The sequence below is a fragment of the Oryx dammah genome, unplaced genomic scaffold, assembly GCF_014754425.2.
Source record: "Oryx dammah isolate SB20612 unplaced genomic scaffold, SCBI_Odam_1.1 HiC_scaffold_8, whole genome shotgun sequence".
Taxonomy (NCBI): Eukaryota; Metazoa; Chordata; class Mammalia; order Artiodactyla; family Bovidae; genus Oryx; species Oryx dammah.
The window spans coordinates 1,586,420-1,608,091 of record NW_024070192.1 but is presented as its reverse complement, the minus strand read 5'-3'; the positions used below and the strand labels follow the sequence as shown (position 1 = coordinate 1,608,091).

The window sequence follows — 21,672 nt, the reverse complement described above, 5'->3', positions numbered from 1 at the left end:
AGCTTTAAAAACAGCACTGGCTACACAGTAGGTATGTTTTGAAGGTTTAAGGTGCTGCTGGCCAGGGCTTCCAGGTGCTGTTTGTGGCTGTAAGCACAGTGGTTCCGGAAGCCAAGCTCCAGCTTTGGGCCCACTGCTGCCTGAGGCGAACCTCTGACCTCCCTCCTCCCCTAGGCTAGCCCTGCAGCAGAAAGGGCCACCTTGCCGACTAACAGTCGACTGTCATCCCAGGGAAGAACGAATGTTTGGGAAGGGAAAAAAAAACTTCCCATGAAAATCATATGACCTTCTCTTTTTCAGGCTAGTGAAACAAGAGCCTTGGGCATCCAGACTTGTAGCAGTGAGCGGCTTATTTTAGTCTGTGCCTCCCTGTGAAGAGTGAAGCTCACCTTTTCATATAGTTATTTTAAATGAGAGAGTTGGACTCATTTTTAGGTCCAGGTAGGACTGGCTCAGCACTAAAGAATCCACCTGCAATGCGGGAGACCTGGGTTTGATCCCTGGGTCCGGAAGATCCCTTGGGAAAGGGCATGGCAACCCACTCCAGTGTTCTTGCCTGGAGAATCCCATGGACAGAGGAGCCTGGTGAGCTACAGTCCATGGGGTCATAAGGAGTCGGAGACGACTTAGCTACTAAGTAAGTAAGTGAAAGTCACTCAGTCGTGTCCGACTCTTTGCAACCCCATGGGCTAGTCCATGGAATTCTCCGGAACGCTGGAGTGGGCAGCCTTTCCCTTTCCCAGGGGATCTTTGCAACGCAGAGATCAAACCCGGGTCTCCGGCAACACAGGCAGACTCTTTACCAGCTGAGCCACAAGCACACACACATATGCACACACCACACACGCCCAAGGCTGTATGTTTCCCTATCCCCCCAGGAGCCCAGAGGGACGGCTGTGTCTGTCCGCGGGCATATCTGTTGGACCCAGCACCGCGGTCACTCCTGGGCCATCCGTGTCTTCACAGGTCCCTCGCCATCGGAACCAAGGCCGGTTACAAGCTGTTCTCCCTGAGCTCCGTGGAACAGCTGGACCACGTCCACGGAAGCAGTAAGTGTGTGTGTGGCTCTCGGAGCATCACGTCCTCGTGCAGGACTCCCAGCCGGGCTCCTGAGCTCTCTGTTCCCCTCCAACCCCATGAGCTGTCACACCTACAGAGTCAGCATTTTTTCAGGTTTAAACATAAATCACTGCTTCCACTTGCTTAGGAAAAAAACACCATAAAGCACCAGGGAGATTTGGCTATAGCTTCAGTTCAGTTCAGTCGCTTAGTCGTGTCCGACTCTTTAGCTTAGATAACATTTTTTCTTTTTGCATTAAGAAAGCCTTTGAAATTGTGTTGTCAACACTTTTTTGTAGACTTATATGCATGGTCATCAGTTCTTACAATCGTCAAAGCAAAAGATGACTGAAGGATTTTTTTTTTTTTCCCTTTCATTGGCACTGTAGAATATTGATCACATTCATTCAGTCCTAGAAGTCACTTCTTGGTTTTAATAAAGCAATACTGCCCCAATCACAGAGTCCATATCAGAAACACTGAGGCACTTCCAGCGAATATTAAAAACAAGTCCAGCTCAGAAATGTGACTCTCTCGTTGTCTCAGAGAAAGCCACTGTTTTTGCCAGCATCATAGTGATGAAATCCATCACTCTAGATTTCCTGGAAAGGAAGTGGCTTGGCACATGACGTCTTGGGCTCCTAGTTTATTCATAAGATGTTATCGTCATTATTATAACTTGTGGGGAAGGCCATGCTCTGTATCTGCTCTGCATTGTCCCCGTGGGGCTTGATGGAGCCCAGGAGAGGCCTGTGTGCAAAGAGTGTTCCCAGGAAGACAGAGAGGCCCCCCACGGTGCTCAGGAGGCTTCCTGTTAGTGGTTTGCCTCTCTCCTGGGTGCAGGACTGCGCTGGTCACAACACAGACGTCCAGGTTATTTTCAACAAGAAAGGGACTCAGAGAGAGTTGGGCCACAGCAGGCCGGGGAGTGGGCGCAGAGCTCACCGTGCTCCTGCCCTCGTTGCTAAGGTACCTGTAGCTCTTAGCAACGGGGACCTGAAGAATTCTGGAAGCAAAGACTTCCAACAGAGCTGTCACTCCTTGGAAACTGCTCATGGAGAAAGAGCAGACTGAGGGAATTCCCTGGTGACTCAGTGGTTAGGACACCCAGTCACAATGCAGGAGCTGCGGGTTCAATCCCTGGTCGGGGAGCGGAGATCCCACAGGCCCCACGGCCAAAAAATAAATAAATATGCCAAATGTACCTGTTGTTTAAAAAAGAGGGACTTCCCTGATGGTCCAGTGGTTAAGAATCCACCTTCTAATGCAGAGGATTCAGGTCAGGGAACTAAGATTCCCACAAGCCCGGGCTAAGACCTCCTGCAGCCAAATAAAACCCCAATTTAAAACAGTTTCTAAAAAAGAGAGAACAGACTGAGGAGGTCTAACCCTTCCAGATGGGGCCTCCCTGGTGGCGATGGTAAGGAACCCACCTGCCAATGCTGGAGACACAGGCTCGACCCCTGGGTGGGGAAGACCCTCTGGAGAAGGGAGTGGAAACCGGCTCCAGGATCGTTGTCTGGAGAATCCCACGGACAAAAGAGCCTGGCGGGCTACAGTCCATGGGGTCCCAAAGAGTCAGACACGACTGAGGGACTAACCAGCAACGACAAACCTCCCAGATGTGACCTACAGAGCCAGCAGGGCCCCGGGCAGGGAGGGGTGGAGAGGAGGGGGCTCCAGCCCTGCGGCCTCAGGGGGGCTGGGAGAGCGGCTCTGTGCTCCGATCACAGGTGGACAACACTTGCTTGTCCACCACCTAAAGGGTGTGGGGACTCGGGAAATGGTTAGAGCTTCACTGTGGGTGCAAGAGAAGGAAGTCATTGCAAGTGGGTGCTGAGGAAGGCAAGCCCCGTGGAGGCCAGCAGTGGGCAGGAGGGTGCCCAGGGCAGGGCGCCGACCTCTGCACCCCTCCACCTCCACCCCAGCCTCCCCCAACCCCCCGTCAGGGCCTGACGTCTGTGTCCCCCGCCTGCCCCAAACAGGGGCCTGACGTCTGCGCCCCTGGGCCTCCCCCAGCACCCCCACCCCCTCCCCGGGGCAGGGCCTGACGTCTGCGCCCCCCGCCCTGCAGATGACACCCCCGACGTATACATCGTGGAGCGCCTCTTCTCCAGCAGCCTGGTGGTGGTGGTGAGCCACACGAAGCCGCGCCAGATGAACGTGTACCACTTCAAGAAGGGGACAGAGATCTGCAACTACAGCTACTCTGGCAACATCCTGTCCATCAGGCTGAACCGGCAGGTGGGTGGGGGCTCCAGGGGCGGGGCAGGCATCCCTCGGGGTCGCCAGAACCGAGGAGGGGCTTGAGCGGCTCTCCTGACCGCAGGCACCTGCTGGCACCTGCTCTGCCGGGTTTAAGCCCCAGCCCAGGGCTGAGTCTGCTCCACGAGCTCCTCCCGGTGGCTGGACCTCCCCAGCCCTCCTGCCTGCTGCACTTTCTTGAACCACAGGCTGGGTGAACGCTGTGTCCCCGGCCCCGCCCCCCCCCCCCCCCCCCGCCGGTACAGGCTGGGCTCAGAAACCATCTCGTGAGCCCCTGCAAGGGGCCTTAAACCAGAGGGACGCCTGTCCGCTTTGGGGCCCAGATGGGGGCAGTCCTTGCAGGCTTGGCGGCCATGCCTCTCACAGTAAGTTCTTTCAGGGAAAGCGTGGCCCTTCCAGGTGAGTGCTGAAGCCTTGCGGTGAGCAAGGCCTTTCCTGAGGGCCAGGAATCAAGTCCAGGGCAGGAGGGCGCCTTGAAGATGTTTCGGGCGGTGTTTTCCTTGTTAGGGGCCTCCCTGGGGGCTCAGACGGTGAAGAATTTGCCTGCAATCCAGGAGACCTGGGTCCAGTCCCTGAGTCAGGAAGATCCCCTGGAGGAGGGGATGGCAACCCACTCCATCCATGGACAGAGGAGCCTGGGGGCTGTAGTCCGTGGGGTTGCAGAGAGTCGGACACCAATGAACCACCACCATTTCCACTTTCTTTGTTGGACGAAGCCTTAGTGCTATCTCTAATGTGCAATGCACATTCTTTTGCAAATTACAAGTTCCTGTTAAATAAACGTTTGGGGTACTAGTCAAGTTTCCCTTGAATTATTAGATTTTAAATCCTATAAGGGGGACTTCCCTGGTGATCCAGTGATTAAGACTCTGCACTTCCAACGCCAGGGGCACGGGTTCAATACCTGGCAGGGGAGCAAGGACCTGATATGCTGCAGGAAACACACCCTCCAAAAAAATAAAAATAAAAATAAATCAGCAGATCCTATGAGGGCAGCGCCTGTCCCCATCTGCTAACTGTCATAAGACCTGGCAAAAAAGGCCGTGCTCAGTAGGGAGATGCTCAGCGAGTGCCTGTCTCCCAGCTGCTTAATAGACACATGAACAAACAGACCAGTTCTTTAGACGACTAGGCAGACCTGTCTGTTCAGTTGAACAGACTCTTTGCGACCCCATGGACTGCAGCCCACCGGGCTCCTCTCTCCATGGAATTTTCCAGACAAGAGTACCGCAGTGGGCTGCCATCTCCTCCTCCAGATCGCCCCCACCCAGGGACTGAACCCACGCCTCCCGGGATTCCTATATTAGCAGGTGGATTCTTTCCCACTGAGCCACTGGGGAAGCCCATTAAACACGAAAACAAATAAATCTGGTTTTTTGTATGATGAGGCAGACCTGTCTATTCACTTCCATGGTCCCAGGATGCCGGAGGCCATTGCCCTCACCAAGGACATCGCTTTCCCCTTTGTACCTCAACTATTAAGTGCTTAGTTTTTTTTTTCTTTTAACAAATGAGGCAAAGTGTTGTCTTAGGTTTGTGAGAAGGAAGTGATGGTTTCTTTGGGCTGATCCACTGCTCTGACTGACTATCCCCTGAAGGCCAAGGTGGCAGAAAATGGCCTGAGAAATAGAATATGGGGGTTTTAAGTGAGGAGTAGCAGTAGATAAAAAAGATAAACCCAAGTTCCTGGCAAGGGAGAGAAAGGCCGTTTGAAAGTTTGTTTTTTGTTTTTTTTTTTTCTTGAAGGCTTTTAAGCACAATTTTTGGCTCCGGTGCTGTCTCTGATATCTACTGGTTGCACATTAAATTTCTTTGCAGAGCATTTTATCTTGGCATATGCTGATAGCCAGGGTATAAATCTTAAGACTGTTTAGGCGAATGTCCTTTCAAGATCAGAACCCTCAAATGGTATCCACGATGCTTATTTGTATAAGGTCTCACTTGCTCACTCTCCAATATTTTCATCAGCAAATGGGGCTGTTAAACTTTGCTGCCAGCCTCTCCTTAATAAAACACTCATTAACTTCTGAGCTCCCCTCCCCCACCTCCTAAAGAACACCCCCACACCCCACCCCCACCCCCCCCCCCCCCCCACCCCCGTGCCTAGAACTTCGAGCTGTCGTGGCCAAGCCTAGCGGACCTTGGGCCAAGCAGGGCTCGCTCCCTTTAATGTTTCTTCTGCTGAGAGATGATCTGAAACAAGTCTGGAAAGTCTTCAGGGTTGGCTTTTCTTAAAAATGTTCAGATTTGGTAGAAACAGACTCACAGAAATACAATGGTTGCCCGGGGGAGGGGGAGGGGATAGTTAGGGAGCTTGCAATGGACCTATAGTCACGGCTCTGTTTAAGTCGGATAACAAACGCGGTCCTGCTCTCAAGCACAGAGGCTTCTGCTCAGAGTCACGTGGCAGCCTGGACGGGAGGGGAGTCTGGGGGGGGACAGGCGCGTGCGTGCGTGTGTGTGTGTGTGTGTGTGTGTGTGTGTGTGTGTGGCTGAGTCCCTTTGCTGTCCGCCTGATGCTATCACAACATTGTTTGTTAAGCAACTATAAGTGAGTGTTAGTCGCTCGGTCATGGCTGACTCTCTGTGACTCCACGGACTGTAGCCCTCCAGGCTCCTCTGTCCATGGGATTCTCCAGGCAAGAACACTGGAGTGGGTTGCCACTCCCTTCTCCAGGGGATCTTCCTGACCCAGGGATCGAACTTGGGTCATCTGCATTGCAGGCAGATTCTTTATCACTGAGCCACCAGGGAAGTCCACTGGTTACAAAATTTAAAAAAAATTTTTTTAAGATTTTTTTTAAAAAGGAAAGCATAAATAAAATTCCTCTTTAACCGGTGTATAGAGAAGAGTGTTTCTAACAAGAGCCAAAATCAATAAAAGACTGATAAATTTGAGAACAACGTTCAGGTGTGGGACGTCACTTTTGGTTTAGGGGGGCAGCCTCAGCCTGTTCCCTGCCAGGCCGGGGTCCCGCCCCGCCCCGCGGAGGATGTGAAAAAAGGGGGCAGCTCGTCTGTTTCATTGGGTCCTCAGGCAGTGCAGCTCCTTTCTGAAAAACAGAGGGGAAATCCAAGGTTTGTACACGGAGTTAAGAGGAAAGAAAACCCCCATTTTCCTCTAAATCTGGGTAAAAAGGAAGAAAATTGTGTAATTGTGATTTTTCATTTTTAGTGGCTCTTGATCCCCTAACACTAACAGAGGAAGCGTATTCTGTGGAGTAAAGACAGTAACCCCGACGTATCTGGGTTTGTAAACATCCATGCTTCTTTGACCATCTGTTCCGAGCGACCCTCGTTGTCCAGACGGGGAGTGACTGGATGGATGCTTCTGAGAGCAGGCTCTATAAATCATTTCCTAGTTATTTAGGATAAAAGGAGCTTTTCTTCTAGAACCTAGGAAAGTAGATGAGAGCCAAGGGTGGCAGGGAGTGAGCTGAGCTGGAGGCCAGCCCCGGGTTCCACAGAGACTGTGCGGTTAATAAATGAAAGTCGCTCAGCCTTGTCTGACTCTCTAAGTGATGTCCAAGTCTTTTTTTGACCCCACGGACTGCAGCCCGCCAGGCTCCTCTGTCCATGGGATTTCCCAGGCAAGAATACTGGAGAGGTTGCCAGGCCCTCCTCCAGGGCATCTTCCCGCCCCAGGGATTGAACCCCAGTCTCCTGCACTGGCAGGTGGATTCTTTACCATCAGAACCACCAGGGAAGCTCGCTGGTTAGTAATGGAGCATAGAACACTCTAGTCGAGCCATAGTCAGCGCGGGAAAATGGCAAAGCGCTGGGTAAGGCAGGGAACGTCCGTTTCACAGAGGAACGCTAACATATGCCATCAAGTTGGAGACCCTGTGAGAATCTGCTTTTTCACCTCTGGGCATCCAGCACTGTGGTCGCAGAGCCTCAGATAGGACTGAGAGAGGTGTTTCAGTCTTATTTTCCTGCTTGGTTCAAGTGGCAGTCTCCTGAGAAGTTGTGAGCGGGGAAGTCTTACTGGAAGAAGAGACCATCAGGCTTTCTCAGAAGGAGAGCCTGCTGCTTCTCAGAGTAATTTTAGGTCCTTCCTTCCCAAGCGTTGTTCCCGGGATGAACAGATCGGACTGGGAGCTGTGGTCCTCACTCCCAGGGTTGGTGTTAAAAACCCCTGAACCAGTGTCTCCAGGCTTTGCCCCGGGACGCTCGGTGCTCATCGGGGCCTAAGAAGCAGTGGTCTGGAGGAAGCCGAGGCTACAGGAGTGGGGAGCAGAGTCTGCTGGAGGCAGGAGCCCCTGGGCTGAAAGCCCCTTCCCAGATGGGAAAGAATCTGCCTGCAGTGCAGGAGACACGAGTTCGATCCCTGAGTCAGGAAGATGACCTGGAGGAGGGCATGACAACCCACTCCAGTATTCTGGCCTGGAGAATCCCGTGGACAGAGGAGCCTGGCGGGCTGCAGTCCACAGGGTCACAAAGACTCAGACACGACTTAGTGACTGAACATGCAAAGTACAAGAAAAAAAGAAAGAAATCTCAATTTCTAAATGAAATTTCCCCAAATCCTTTGTGCTTCTGTCCAATGGATGGTGACGGAAACATGGGCACACGTCCGTAACGTAATCTTCAAACTGATGGCCACAATTCCTGCGCATTTAGGCTCAGAATCAAGTTAGGACCCACAGGACAGAGAGGTGAGTTCAGAGAACCAGGTGCTTCTCCATCCCCAGTAACCAATGGTCCGTGTGATTTCAGAGGCTGCTGGTCTGCCTGGAGGAGTCCATTTATATACACAACATCAAGGACATGAAGCTTCTGAAAACCATCTTGGATATTCCCGCAAACCCGACAGGTGAGCCCCGCCTGAGACAAGGGCCCCGTGTCTCATGCCCCAGGGCTTCTTGCCAGCTGTGTTCCCACCTCAGTTGAAAAGCCCTTCGTGGAGATATTATGGGCAGGGCTCCCCGAGGCTCATCCGGACAGCAGCCTCGGGACGGTCAGAGCTCCCCTGCAAGGACAAGACTGTGCCTCAACCAGGAACCCCCAGCAGACCCTGTGAGGCAGCGGAAACCAGCAATATCAGATCAGAGGCCAAGAGTCTCTTTTGTCTATTCCCAGCCTCTTGATTTTCTGCGCGAAAACCTGTGAGGTGGAAACTGGGGCTCTGGATCTGATGAATTTCGTGGGTTCAGGAAGGAGACGGACTCTGAGTGTCTTTTGCTTTGGGGCACTCGGGTAGAGGACATTTCGCGTCCCACCATCGCTCCCCGCCCAGCACGCCGAGGCTGTGAATTCCCTTCCTTCTGTCCGTCTGTGTGGTGCCCGCCCCTCCTGTGTCAGAGGCAGCCGGCCGCTTCCTCCAAAGGTTCTGCCCCACGGAGTCCAAGCTAATTTCCTGGCAGCACAGCAGTCTACGCCCTGAGCAGCTGAGGGTGGAAATCTCCATAAAAATCCACCAGCCGCCGAATGTGGGGACACTGTTGGCCTCACAGGCTTTCAGGGAATATTGGGGGAGCAGTCTGCAGCCCACGGCAGTGCGGGTAACCGGGTAGGGTGGCTGTGCTCCCCAGTGAGCGCTTTTTCGAAGACAGACCACAGGTGGGGTCTGAGCACAGAGCACCTGTGAGTCCAGAGATGCCTTCTCTCCTTCCTCTTTTTAGAAACTGGAAAGCATATCCCATTAATCAACCCAGAAGCAGCTGCCCTTTATAAACAACTGTCAACTTGCTTGAAGTTTGATGTCTAATACTCTAAATACTGGGCTTCTCTGGTGGCTCAGCGGTCAAGAATCCTTCTGCCAGTGCAGGAGACGCAGGTTCGAGCCCTGGGTTGGGAAGATGCCCTGGAGAAGGGAATGGCACCCCACTCCAGTATCTTGCCTGGGAAATCCCATGGACAGGGGAGCCTGGTGGGCTACAGTCCACGGGGTCTCAAAGAGCTGGACACAACTTGGCAACTAAACAACACTGACAACTGTAAATACCAAGTTAAGAATGGCTCAGAATCACAGGACCTCCTTCTCATTCCAGCTGATGATGCCAGTGGCTCTCGAATGAAAAGCAGGCATTTCTTCTCCAGCTGCAGAAGGCTTACAGCCAGACCATTGTGGTGGGATTATAGCTGGCCATGATCTATGACAATGTGTGTCAAGCCTAAAGTCCCAAAACCACATAAAAACCCAACTTTATATGTATATCATATATATATATATATTTAAAAGGTCAAAAGAAAATATACTCAAATATTGAGCATGGTGAAAAGCCTCTGGGTTGTAGAATTATGTGTGCTTTCTTTTCTCTTCCTTTATAATTTCTAGGCTCTACAAATTTTTTTATACTATCCCTTTTATTTTATAAAATAATATCAAAGAAAAGGCACATTTCCCTTCCTACCAAAGGTTTCAGGGGGTACCCGTGACAGAACAGGAATCCCTAAACCTGTAACAACATCCAGTTTCTGAGAACTGGACCACACACAGCCAAAGGGGCTCACATTCAGCATTTCCAGGGACCTTCCTGAAGTCTGTGGGGGTCAGTGTGCAGGCTCCTGGGCAAGTCCAGGTGGGCTGGCTGAGGTGCAGGCCAGAGGAGGTGGGTCGGCTCGTGGTCACCGAGGGTTACCTGCCCTCGCCACCATCCTCAGCCCCTCCTTGTCAGAATCCAGTGTCCGTTCCCTCTCCATGAGGTGTTACAGAAAGTTCCGTGGTAGCTGAAGAAGTTCAAGCTTCCTTCCTTTCTGGGAAGCTCACATTTTTATATAAAACTCTGAAGGTCACCTCACGCCTGTCAGAATGGCTCTTACCAAAAGACGAGATAACAGGTGTTGGCGAGGGTGTGGAGAAAAGGGAGCCGCTTGCACTGTTGGCAGGAGTGTAAATTCGTGCAGCCACTGGGGAGAAGAGTATGGAGAGTGCTCTGAAAACTAAAACTAGAGCTACCTTATGACTAAGTCATCCCACGTCTGGTTATTTATCCACAGAAAATGGAAACACTAACTCAAAAGGATATCTGCAGGCGTACGTTCATAGCAGCATTAATAACAACAGCCAAGACGTGGGAACACCTCAGCGTCCACTGGTGGGTGAACGGATAAAGAGGTGTGGGGCATAGAGACAGTGGAATCTAACCAGCCATGAAAAAGAATGAGGTCTTGCCAGTGCAATGACATGATGGACCTTGAGGGCATCATGCTACGTGAATTCAGTCAGAAGAAGGAGACTAATACCATAAGATCTCACCTCCGCGCAGACTTTCCAAACAAAACAGACGAGCTCATAGACAGACTCGTAGACACAGACTCACAGATGCAGGTTAGTGGCTGCCGGAGGCTCGGGAGAGGAGGCTGTGAAATTGGTGAATGGGGTCAAGAGATACTAACTTCCAGTTAAAAAATAAATAAATCGTGGGGGTGTTCCCTTCAATGTGGAAACGATAGTTAATAACCCTGCACCACATGTTTGAAAGTTACTAAGAGAGTAGACCATCAAAGTTCTCATCACAGAAAAAAAAATGTTTGTGTGTGGTGAAGGATGTTAACTGGACTTACCATGGTGATGATTTTGTAATATATACAAATATCAGATCATCGTGTGGGACTCCTGAAACATGTAATGTTCTATGTCAATTATACCGCAGTTAAAAAGGGAAACAGACTCTGAAGGGTCTGTCCAGGTCTTTCTGCTCAGAGGCCTCCCAGGCATCCCTGCTGGAGATGGGCCTCGAATATTTTTAGTGGAGGAAGTAGGGTAATGAGAACTGGGGTTCTTGGAACAGTAAAGCTAGAAAAAAGGCTGGATCCCCACAGCCCCCTGACTCACTCATCTCAGGGGTCAGAATCAAGCCTGGAAAGGGCACAGATAGCCCAGCCTGAGTCACACGGTGGGCAGCAGACCAGGTCTTGAACCCACAGCTGCCGCCTCTCTCAGCCAGACGCTCCTAGAACAGCTTCCCAGCAGCTTCACTGAGGTATAATTCACATGCCACGTCACTCACCCATTTAAAGCATACAGTTCAGTAGCTTTCACATGCACAGAGTTGTAACCATCGCTGCAGTCAGCTTTGGAGCGTTTTCATCAGTCCCCTCCAGAACCCGTTAACTCGTGGCCGTCACCCCCTGCGCCCTGTCCTAGGCGCCCCTGACCATCTTTCTGTCTCCATAGACTTATCTATTTCTGGACACTCCATGTAAGTGGAATTCAGTGCAATTGTTCAGCATCTGGTCTTTGCGAACAGGCTTCCTGCGCTCAGCACAGTATCTTCGGGCTCATCCACATTGTGTGTAATCAGGGCTCCATTTCTTGTCACTGTCTGACACTATTTTATTGTAAGAAGATACCAGGTTCTGTCTGTCCATTCATCAGTTGATAGACACTGGGCCTGCTTCCCCATTTTGACTATGACGAATCACATTGCTGCAAACATCCGTGTGTAAGTTTCTATAAGGCTGTACATTTTCATTTCTCTTGAGTGGAAGCTGGGGGTTATATAATCATTCTATGTTAACCTCTTCAGGAACTGCCAAGCTGTTTTCCAAAGCCCTACTCTGTGCGACGTTACGTTCCCAGCGGCGTGTCCAAGGGCTCCAATTGCCTGTCTTTCTGATTAGAGGCGTCCTAGTGGGTGTGAAGTGGCGTCTCGTCGTGGTGTTGATTAACGCTGCTTTTTTTCTTTTTTAACCCATGTGCTCAGAGCCCTTCAGCAGTTACCGGCTGCATTTGTAAGATCGTAACTCTTTGCTCTGGTTCATTGCTCAGGCTCCCGTTCAACCATAGCGTCTTCCCTGCTAAGGGCCCCTCTGGGAAGGGATCCACCGGACAGGCCACCAGTCTCACCGTCTGCCCACCCCATTTCCTTGAGGCCAGAACACCTTCTGCCTGCTTAGGCTAGCTGTTACGGAAATTGCATTTTGATTGCAAATTCCCAACATAACATGGAGCATTGGGGTTCTCAGAGCAAAACTGGGAAGGTGTGGGTGGTCTCTTCTAAGGCCGGGGGGCCCTGTCCAGGCAGGCAGGCTGTAGGGGGCCTCGGGAGAGGGCGCGGGCCTCAGTCTGTCCCTCCCACGGCCTCGGGGCAGGTGATGAGGACCAGCGCTGGTCGAGTCCCTGGCAAAGCCCTAGCCTGGCAGGACCTTGGTTCCCGTTCTCGACGTTTGCTTTCTTTTTTTTTTTTTTAAACCTCTGCTCTTCTGCCCAGATGAGGGTCAGGTCCATTTTAGCCTAATCTAAAGTTTCTCTTATGCTTTTATAAGAAACCCACTTAACAGGCTCACTTGTAACAAAGAATCAGCCAGCTTTTTTATTTAAAAAGATGTCTGTCTTGTCTGATCTCCAGGTGCCTGTTCTGGTGATGCTTTTGGTTCTGGGGATTCTCTGAATTCACTTCTGTCACAAACACCTGTGTTCATCGAAACCAATGTTGTGAAAATCCTTTACTTAAATGCTCTTGGGGTCCTCCCCCACTTGTCCTGCTCCAATCCCCTTGTAAACAAAAATGGCTTAGGTTTGATTCAGTGGTTCGATTGTGTGATTGCGCATCCAAATATCGTTGAAGCATCTTAAATCCAAAAGGTCCCCTTTCTTCACTTTGTGGATGGCTGACACACCGTGTTCACTGCCCTCCAGGGAATTTCCCCTGCTGGGGGGGCACTCCCCTCAGCAAGGCAGGACCTTTGCGCAGAAATAATTTCTAAACAGGCCGACCCTGCCACCACCCGGGCTCCCCCCTTCCCCGCAGAAAGCCCCTTTGCTGTTGTTACTGTTGTTGTTTCGTCGCTGGGTCAAGTCCCACTCTTTGTGACTCCATGGACTGTAGCCCACCGCCCACCAGGCTCCTCTGTCCATGGGATCTTCCAGGGAACAACACTGGAGTGGTTGCTGTCTCCTGCTCCAGGGGCTCTTCCCCACCCGGGGACTGGACCCCGGCCTCCTGCTCTGCAGGCGGGTTCTTCACGGCTGAGCCGTGTGGGAAATCCCTTCCCAGTAGGAACCTTTATTTCAGTTGGGAGCCTACGGCCCAGAGGCTGAGTTGGAAGCGAGGCAGACGTCATATCGGGGCCCTGGGGCGCAGTTCAGAGGAGAGCAGGGAAAGCACTCTGCCTTCCGACCGCTCAGCTGCGCGTGGACACGGTCTCCCCGGGGAGCTCAGTTCACGCGGCCCTTTGGGAAGAGGCACTGCGCGTCCGGGTGCGCGGGGCGGCGCCTCCCTCGCCAGCAGGTGGCGCTGCGGCCCTGCCGCGCGCGGACGGCGCCCCGCGGGCCCTGCTCTCCGCCCGGCCCGCGCCGGGCCCCGGGGAACCAGCTGTTCGGGGGCCGCTCTCCCCGGCCCGGCCCTCCGCCCGGCCCGCGCCGGGCCCCGGGGAACCAGCTGTTCGGGGGCCGCTCTCCCCGGCACGGCCCTCCGCCCGGCCCCGCGGACCCGGCCGCTCACTGGGCTTCCTCCGCCAGGTCTGTGCGCGCTCTCCATCAACCATTCCAATTCCTACGTGGCCTATCCCGGGAGCCTGACCACGGGCGAGATTGTGCTCTACGACGGACACTCCCTGGTGAGTCCGCGCGGCCGCGTGGTCAGCTCCGGGTGAGGGGCGGGCTCGCGGCTCCGGCCGCAGCCCTGGGTGTGCACGGGGCGGTCAAGCGCTCTGCGCCCGTCGCCATGCGTCCCGTCGCCACGAGGCAGACAGATGGGGGTGACGCGTGTCCTGCGGGCCGCGGTGCGGCCTGTGCTGCCCCTGCCCGCCGAGCTCCCCGGAGCCGGGCCCCAGACGTTCATCAGCCCCACGGCTGGTCACTGTTTCCCCGAGGGCAGGAGAAGGGACAGAAACGCAGCCGCCTTGAAGCAGAACCTAAACCCAGACAGCCCCGCGGGGCGACGGAGAGCCCAGCAAAGCGGGGAGGGCGTCTCGGAAGGAAGGGGGAGGGGCGGGAGGTGGACGGAAACCCCGCGCCCCGTCATCGACCCCGCCGTCCCTGTCGCCAACAGAAGGCCGTCTGCACCATTGCTGCCCACGAGGGCACGCTGGCCGCCATCGCCTTCAACTCCTCGGGCTCCAGGCTGGCCAGCGCCTCCGAGAAGGTGAGTGCTGCCCGCGGCCGTGTCCTTGGGGGCCCCCCTCTGCCAGGGGTGCGGAGGGCCCCAGGTGTCAAGGAGCTGCTGGAGGAGACCGGGGTGCCAGCGCTCGGAACTCACTTCAGAGGGAGGCCCTGGGCCCCTGCGTGTGCCGCTTCATCTGTCATCTCCGCAGACCCAGGGCCTCTGCGGGTAGGACGTGAGCAGCTCTGCCCAGAGCCTCACAGTCTGACCAAGAACCCGCGTGCCCGTCCTCACAGACAGATCGGGGTTCTGGGAAGCCAGAGCAGACGGATGGAGCAGCCAGCACCTTGGGCTTGGGTGGGGAGGACAGGGAGACGGAGGGTGTTCAAGTCACCTGCCAAGAGCAGCTTACACGGCTCTTGGACAGCCCTCCGTGTTTTCTCTCCGGGGTCAGATGCTCCAGACCAACCCAGCAAGCTCCCCTCCAAAGGGGCAGGTCTGCAGAAAGAAATGCCCACCTGCTCTCTCTTACAGGGCACCGTCATCCGGGTGTTCTCCGTTCCCGATGGGCAGAAGCTCTATGAGTTCCGGAGAGGGATGAAAAGGTCTGTGTTCACTGTGTGCTTAGTCGCTTCAGTCGTGTCCGACTCTACGACCCCAAGGACTGAGGGCCACCAGGCTCCCCTGTCCATGGGATTCTCCAGGCAACGATACTGGAGTGGGTTGCCATGCCCTCCTGCAGGGCATCTTCCCGACCCAGGGCTTGAGCCCGAGTCTCTTGTGTCTCCTGCACGGGCAGGCTGGTTCTTTACTGCTGGGGCCACCTGGAAAGCCCTAAAAGCCAGGATGCAGGCCTGGATTTTAAAGTATGTCTCACTGCTAAACGATGCTGACCGTCACGTGAGCCTTCAGCGAGCCAGTACTTTCATAATTGCCACACCAAGGATCGCTGATGGCAGATCACCATGACAAATAGAATAATCACGAAAAAGCTTAAGATGTGTTCAGCGTGGCCGAAACGCAACCCAGAGGCACAGAGGGAGCACATGCTGTGGGGAAGACCGCCCCAGAGGACAAGCTCCACGCAGGGCCCCACGAGCCCCCAGTTCGTAAAAATCGCAGTCTGCAGCCATCACGAAGTGAAGTGCAACGCAACGAGGTCCACCTGTGCCCAGACTCTCCGGGATACGTTTAGGTGTCTGTTTTCTTCTGAAGCTGACTTCCAAGCAGGAGGCTGCTCGCCTCGCTTGTTCCCAGGCTCACCCTCCCCCGTGGCTGTGTCTGCAGGTACGTGACCATCAGCTCCCTGGCTTTCAGCATGGACTCGCAGTTCCTCTGCGCCTCCAGCAACACGGAGACCGTGCACATCTTCAAGCTGGAGCATCTCGCCAACAGGTAGGACCCGGAAACGCCCGGGAGACCAGAGCGGGGCCCACCTGCGGGCCGAGGGTCGGGCTCCTCCCATCAGGCCAGTGGCGGTGTTAAACCAGAGATAAAGTGCACAGTCAATGGGCTTGCGTGCATGCAGGCTAAGCCGCTTCAGTCGTGTCCAACTCTGCGTGACCCCATGGGCTGCAGCCTGCCAGGCTCCTCTGTCCATGGGACTCTCCAGGCCAGAATCCTGGAGTGGGTTGCCATGCCCTCCTCCAGGGCATCTTCCCGACCCAGGGATCGAACCCACATTAGTGCCACCTGGGCTTGAATCATCCCCAAACCACCCCCTCACCCTTAGTCCGTGGAAGAACTGTCTTCCACAAATCCAGGCCCTGGTGCCCAAAAGGCTGGGGACTGCTGGACGAGAGGAGCAGGGTCCTGGTCTGACCAGCGCCCCCTGACTTCTCTGCTAAGGCCACTAGCTCGTGTTACTTGCTGTCTCCACCAATGTGGTGAGTGTGTCAGCGGCAGACTCGGGGTGATCCCCAGGGCTCGGGGGCTGCCCTCCTGAGCCGCAGCCAAGCTCACCTGAGCAGGAGACCGCAGGCAGGCGAGCTGCTGTGACTGGGCGCCCGTGTCCTCGTCTGCAGAGCCTGACGTGACAGCGATCGTGTGTGCGTGTGAAGTGTCTAGCAGGTTTCCTGTAGTGTAGCGCTGGGCTCAGAGGGAAACCAACTAAGCGTTTGCCAGTCTCGTTATCAATACCGCGATGCTCAGGCCAGCCTTGTGCTGGAGCCTTGAGCGTGGACCTGCTTCGCCCCTGCTGCACTTTTAAAACGGAAGCTTTGTGGCCGCTCTGCCGCCCGGGCTGTCTCCCCCCAGCGTCTGCTGCTTTCTGTCTCTCGGTCGCATTTCAGTCGTCCTGAGCATATTTCAAACTTTGGCGTGATTATTCCGTTTGTCATGGTGGTCTGTCGTCAGTGATCTTTGGTGTGAGGATTGCAAAAGGATTTACGACTCGCTGAGGGCTCAAGTGCAGAGAAGGCAATGGCACCCCACTCTGGTACTGTTGCCTGGAAAATCCCAGGGACGGAGGAGCCTGGTGGGCCGCAGTCCATGGGGTCGCTAGGAGTCGGACACGACTGAGCGACTTCCCTTTCACTTTTCACTTTCATGCATTGGAGAAGGAAATGGCAACCCACTCCAGTGTTCTTGCCTGGAGAATCCCAGGGACGGGGGAGCCTGGTGGGCTGCCGTCTATGGGGCCGCACAGAGTCGGACGCGACTGAAGTGACTTAGCCGCAGCAGCAGCAGAGGGCCCAGGTGATGGTAGGCAGCTTTTAGCTTTAAATGAAGGCACGGACGCTGTTTTTAGATATCACGCCAGTGCACTCTTACCAGGCTGCAAGATCGCGTGAGCATCACCATCACACATGGGAAAAACAAACCAGGTGTGCGACACGCTGTGTTGCGGGGACTGGATCTGAGTTGGCAGCATCCCCAGGGTCTGCCTGAGCGCTTCCTCTCCAGCGCCGCGCGCCTGCCTGGGCCTCCAGGGCCCGAGGCTGACCCTGGGCGGGGAGAGCCTGTGGTGGGCTGCAGCCCGGGCGCGCGTGTCCATGTCACAGACTTCACGGCGCGAGCAGCTCACGCTCGCGGTGCACCGTGCAGCGGTCAGGGCGCCTGAAACAGAGTCTGTTTCTCGGGCCGCACTGGGCTCAGCGGCGGCACAGGGCCTGCTCCCTAGCTGGGCCTCGTCCACCACGGCGCTGACTCCCGCTGCGTGTCTGTCTCTGCATCCGACCTGTCTTCCCACTAGCCCCCCACCCCGACTCTGAGTCAGACCTGCCTCAGGGCCGAGCCTGGGACTCCCCCCAAAGCCTCCTGCTCACTGCAGCCCCAGAGGCCCCATTACGAGAGAGCACCTGCCGTGCGCCCGCCCCGAGGAGCACCCAGGCCGAGCTCCGGCGGCCCCCGGCTGGGCGCCCCCGCGGACGCGCTCACGTCTTCTCTCCGCATGTCTGTGCTGCGTGAGCCTCAGATGCGGGCCCCGGGTGCAGCTGGGGCCTCTGTAGACCCCGGCCCCTCGGCGCGGAGCCCCAGGGACCGCAGGCCTGTCCCCGAAGCCAGGACGCTGGGAGGACACGGGCCTGCGGAAGAGACCCCGAGGCCAGGGGATGTCCAGGTGGTGACGGCGAGAAGCAAACCCCAGGGCCCTGAGCTGGGGCCACTTCCACCTGTCTGTCCGTGTCCCCATTGTCCGCCCCACGCCCCGCCCCCGTCCGCCCCATGCCACGCCCCCTCCACCCCATGCCCCGCCCCCGTCTGTCCTGCGTCCCGCCCCCGTCCGCCCCGCGTCCCCCAATCCGTCCCGCATCACCCGTCCGCCCCACGTCTCCCCGCCCAGTCCGCCCCACGCCCCGCCCCCGTCTGTCCTGCGTCCCCCAATCCGACCCACGTCTCCCCCCCAAGTCTGCCCCTCATCCCGCCCCCGTCTGTCCTGCGTCCTCTCGTCCGTCCTGCAGCCTCAGTGGGTTGCCCCGGGTGTGCGTCTGTCCTGCCCGGCGCGGAGGTGGGTGTGCGTCACGTCCACTGCCAGCTCACGACGGAGCCGCCCCGCCCCCCACCCTCCTGTCTGGCAGAGACCCTGGGATGGGGTGCAGGTGGCGGCTGCAGGGGGCGCAGCAGGCCCCGTGGACTCCCCCACCTGTGAGCATCCTGGCGCCCACCCAGGTGGCTCAGGACAGTAACGCGACACCGCGCAGGCCTCTCGCCCCAGGGGTTCACTGCCCACACAGTCTGGCCTCGAGGTCTGACTCTGAGATCGGCCTGTTCTTTTCTGGGCTTGTTACAGCGGCCAGGGACCGACCCCATCTCCCCAGCGCCCCTCCCAGCAGCCTAAAAATCAGAGCCATCATCAGTTTCCATCTCCTGAATGGAGAGAGGCTGATGCATCTGGAGTCAGTCAGCTGCTATGCCAGGGCTCCTCCTCAGAACACACGAGCCCTCGGGGCATGGCCAGAAGGGCACGTCCCCAGCCACCGTGGGCAGGATGTCACAGCAGGGCACAGACCCTTCCCGTGCGGAGGCCGCGGGTGTTGGACGGCCCTGGGGGGTCTCGGTCTCACCCTCGCTCACCTTGCTCCCCAGCCGACCCGAGGAGCCCTCAACCTGGACCGGCTACGTGGGGAAGATGTTCCTGGCCGCGTCCAACTACCTCCCCACCCAGGTGTCCGACATGATGAACCAGGACAGGGCCTTTGCCACCGGGCGTCTGGGCTTCTCCGGCCACAGGAACATCTGCACCCTCGCCACGTAAGTCCAGCCCCCCCCACCCCACCCCCACCCCTGCCAGGCAGAAACCCTCACAGATTCATTTCCCAAAGTGTGCGGTGCCCCAGACATGCAAATGTGTTTAAGGGAAAGCGAGAGAAGGGAGCCAGGAAGGGCAAGTAAAGGCAGACCCGCCCCCTCCACTCCACCTCACCACCTTGCCATCCAAACCACCCCCCCCCAATCAGCCAGTGTCCGTCTGGTTGGTCTCTTCTCCTCGGGGGCAGCTGCAAGCTGGCATGGAAGTTTTAAACTCCTCATTCCAGTGATACTGTCTTGAAGACGGTTCCCATTTCTACGGATTTATGTAAAAAGGCTCTAGTTCCAAAGTCTAGATCCAAACTCCTGTGGGGTGGACAGACATCTTATCTAAGACTTTTAAGTGTGACTGTTAAAGCTGAACATTGGAAAGATTTTTGTAAAACTGCCCCATCAATAACCTCAGATATGCAGACGACACCACTCTTATGGCAGAAAGTGAAGAGGAACTAAAAAGCCTCTTGATGAAGGTGAAAGAGGAGAGTGAAAAAGTGGGCTTAAAGTTCAACATTCAGAAAACGACGATCATGGCATCTGGTCCTATCACTTCATGGGAAATAGATGGGGAAACGGGAAACAGCGGCTGACTTTATTTTGGGGGGCTCCAAAATCACTGCAGATGGTGATTACAGCCATGAAATTAAAAGATGCTTACTCTTTGGAAGGGAAGTTATGACCAATCTAGGTAGCATATTGAAAAGCAGAGACATTACTTTGCCAACAAAGGTCCGTGTAGTCAAGGCTATGGTTTTTCTAGTGGTCATGTATGGATGTGAGAGTTGGGCTGTGAAGAAAGCTGAGCGCTGAAGAATTGATGCTTTTCAACTGTGGTGCTGGAGGTGCTGGAGAAGACTCTTGAGAGTCCCTTGGACTGCAAGGAGATCCAACCAGTGCATCCTAAAGATCAGTCCTGGGTGTTCATTGGAAGGACTGATGCTGAAGCTGAAACTCCAGTACTTTGGCCACCTCATGTGAAGAGTTGACTCACTGGAAAAGACCCTGATGCTGGGAGGGATTGGGGGCAGGAGGAGAAGGGGATGACAGAGGATGAGATGGTTGGATGGCATCACTGACTCGATGGACATGAGTTTGAATAAATTCCGGGAGCTGGTGATGGACAGGGAAGCCTGACATGCTGGATTCATGGGGTCGCAAAGAGTCGGACACAACTGAGCGACTGAATTGAACTGAACTGAACTGAGCCCCTGTCGCTGGGGGCCAATTTACCCCCACCCCCCCCACCCCGTTTCCTTCACTGTTAAAGGCAGAGGCAGCATCCCACTCGGCCTGCTGTGCAGGTTCAGGTTCGACCTTTCACCTCATCCACACAATTACATTCAAAGACAAGGAGCCATCCTCAAGGGAGATCAGTGGGAGACACCTCAAGGACAGCTCCAGAAACCCAGGCTCCCGGCCCCCAGGCCTCTGGCGTGTGGAGGGCGGGACCCGGCGCTGGGGAGGGGGGCGGGGGGGGGCTCAGCCCCTGGAATCGTCTGAGCCCACACACGCACCGGCACCTCAGCGCGTGTCTTCTCGGCCCTCAGGATCCAGAAGCTGCCGCGGCTCCTGGTCGTCTCGTCCAGTGGGCACCTTTACGTCTACAACCTGGACCCTCAGGATGGAGGAGACTGTGTCCTAATCAAGACCCACAGGTGAAGAGGCCAGTTGTCAGCCGGGCTTTCAGGACTCGCTGTCGCGTCCGCTGAACCCAGAGCAGGGGGGGCCCCGGGTGCTGGGGGTGCGAGATGCGGAGTGTGTGGGGCCGCTGGGGTGTGGGGGGCAGGGTGCGGGGGCGCCAGGGTGCGGGGTCGGGGTGCGGGAGGGCACTCGGGTGTGAGGTGTGGGTGTGCATGGTGGGAGGGGACACAGGAGTGCGGGGGGTGCAGAAGGGGGCCGGAATGCTGGGAGCGCCGGGGTGCGGGGCCCCTTGGTGCGCGGGGGGCGTCCCGGGGGACGGGGGTGGTGCCAGGGTGCGGGGGGCCCGCTGGGCGCCGGGCTCCCGTTGACTCAGCAGCACGCATGCCGGGCTATCCCTGCCGGCCCCTCTTTCCCCGGGGTCCCTGGGACATGTTTGCCAAACTGAACGGAGACCTCTGCTGCCGTCTGCGGGCAGGACGCCCCTCTCTTGGGCCCCCCGGAGAGCTGGCCTGCGCATCCTCGCCTGGTGCGCACAGGTGGGCGCAGGTTCCGGAACCAGGGATGGGACGTTCTCGACTGACCCTGCCGTCGGAGGGTGTGCTGGTCCGGGGAACTGACGGGGGGCTGCGCCTGAACCCGGGGCCAGGCCCGGCCTCCCCTGCTCTTCCTCGGGAGGTGTCCTGGGCGGGAGGTGACCGCTCGTCTCTCCCTGCCCCCTCCATCGCTGCCGGTAGCTTGCTTGGCTCAGGAACCAGCGAAGAGAATAAAGAAAACGACCTCAGACCGCCCTTACCTCAGTCTTACGCCGCGACGGTAGCCAGACCGAGCGCGTCCGCAGCCTCCACCGTGCCGGGTGAGCGGGCCCGCGGGGCCTGGGTGGTCACTGTGCCCGGTGAGCGGGCACGCGGGGCCTGGGTGGTCACCATGCCAGGTGAGCGGGCCCGTGTGGCCTGGGTGGTCACCGTGCCGGGTG

General features: G+C 56.1%; 1 protein-coding gene across 1 annotated transcript in view; it reads left to right on the top strand.

Annotated features, from left to right (window-relative positions):
* WIPI1 (WD repeat domain, phosphoinositide interacting 1) overlaps positions 1-21,672 on the top strand; it is a 28,268-nt gene that overhangs the window by 3,003 nt on the left and 3,593 nt on the right. Inside the window, exons 2-11 of the mRNA XM_040244402.1 lie at positions 967-1,049; positions 3,134-3,303; positions 8,044-8,140; positions 13,733-13,830; positions 14,265-14,357; positions 14,850-14,920; positions 15,603-15,710; positions 18,840-19,004; positions 20,606-20,713; positions 21,434-21,552. Of these exons, the coding sequence (XP_040100336.1) occupies positions 967-1,049; positions 3,134-3,303; positions 8,044-8,140; positions 13,733-13,830; positions 14,265-14,357; positions 14,850-14,920; positions 15,603-15,710; positions 18,840-19,004; positions 20,606-20,713; positions 21,434-21,552 (1,112 nt within the window). The remainder of the gene's footprint in view (positions 1-966; positions 1,050-3,133; positions 3,304-8,043; positions 8,141-13,732; positions 13,831-14,264; positions 14,358-14,849; positions 14,921-15,602; positions 15,711-18,839; positions 19,005-20,605; positions 20,714-21,433; positions 21,553-21,672) is intronic.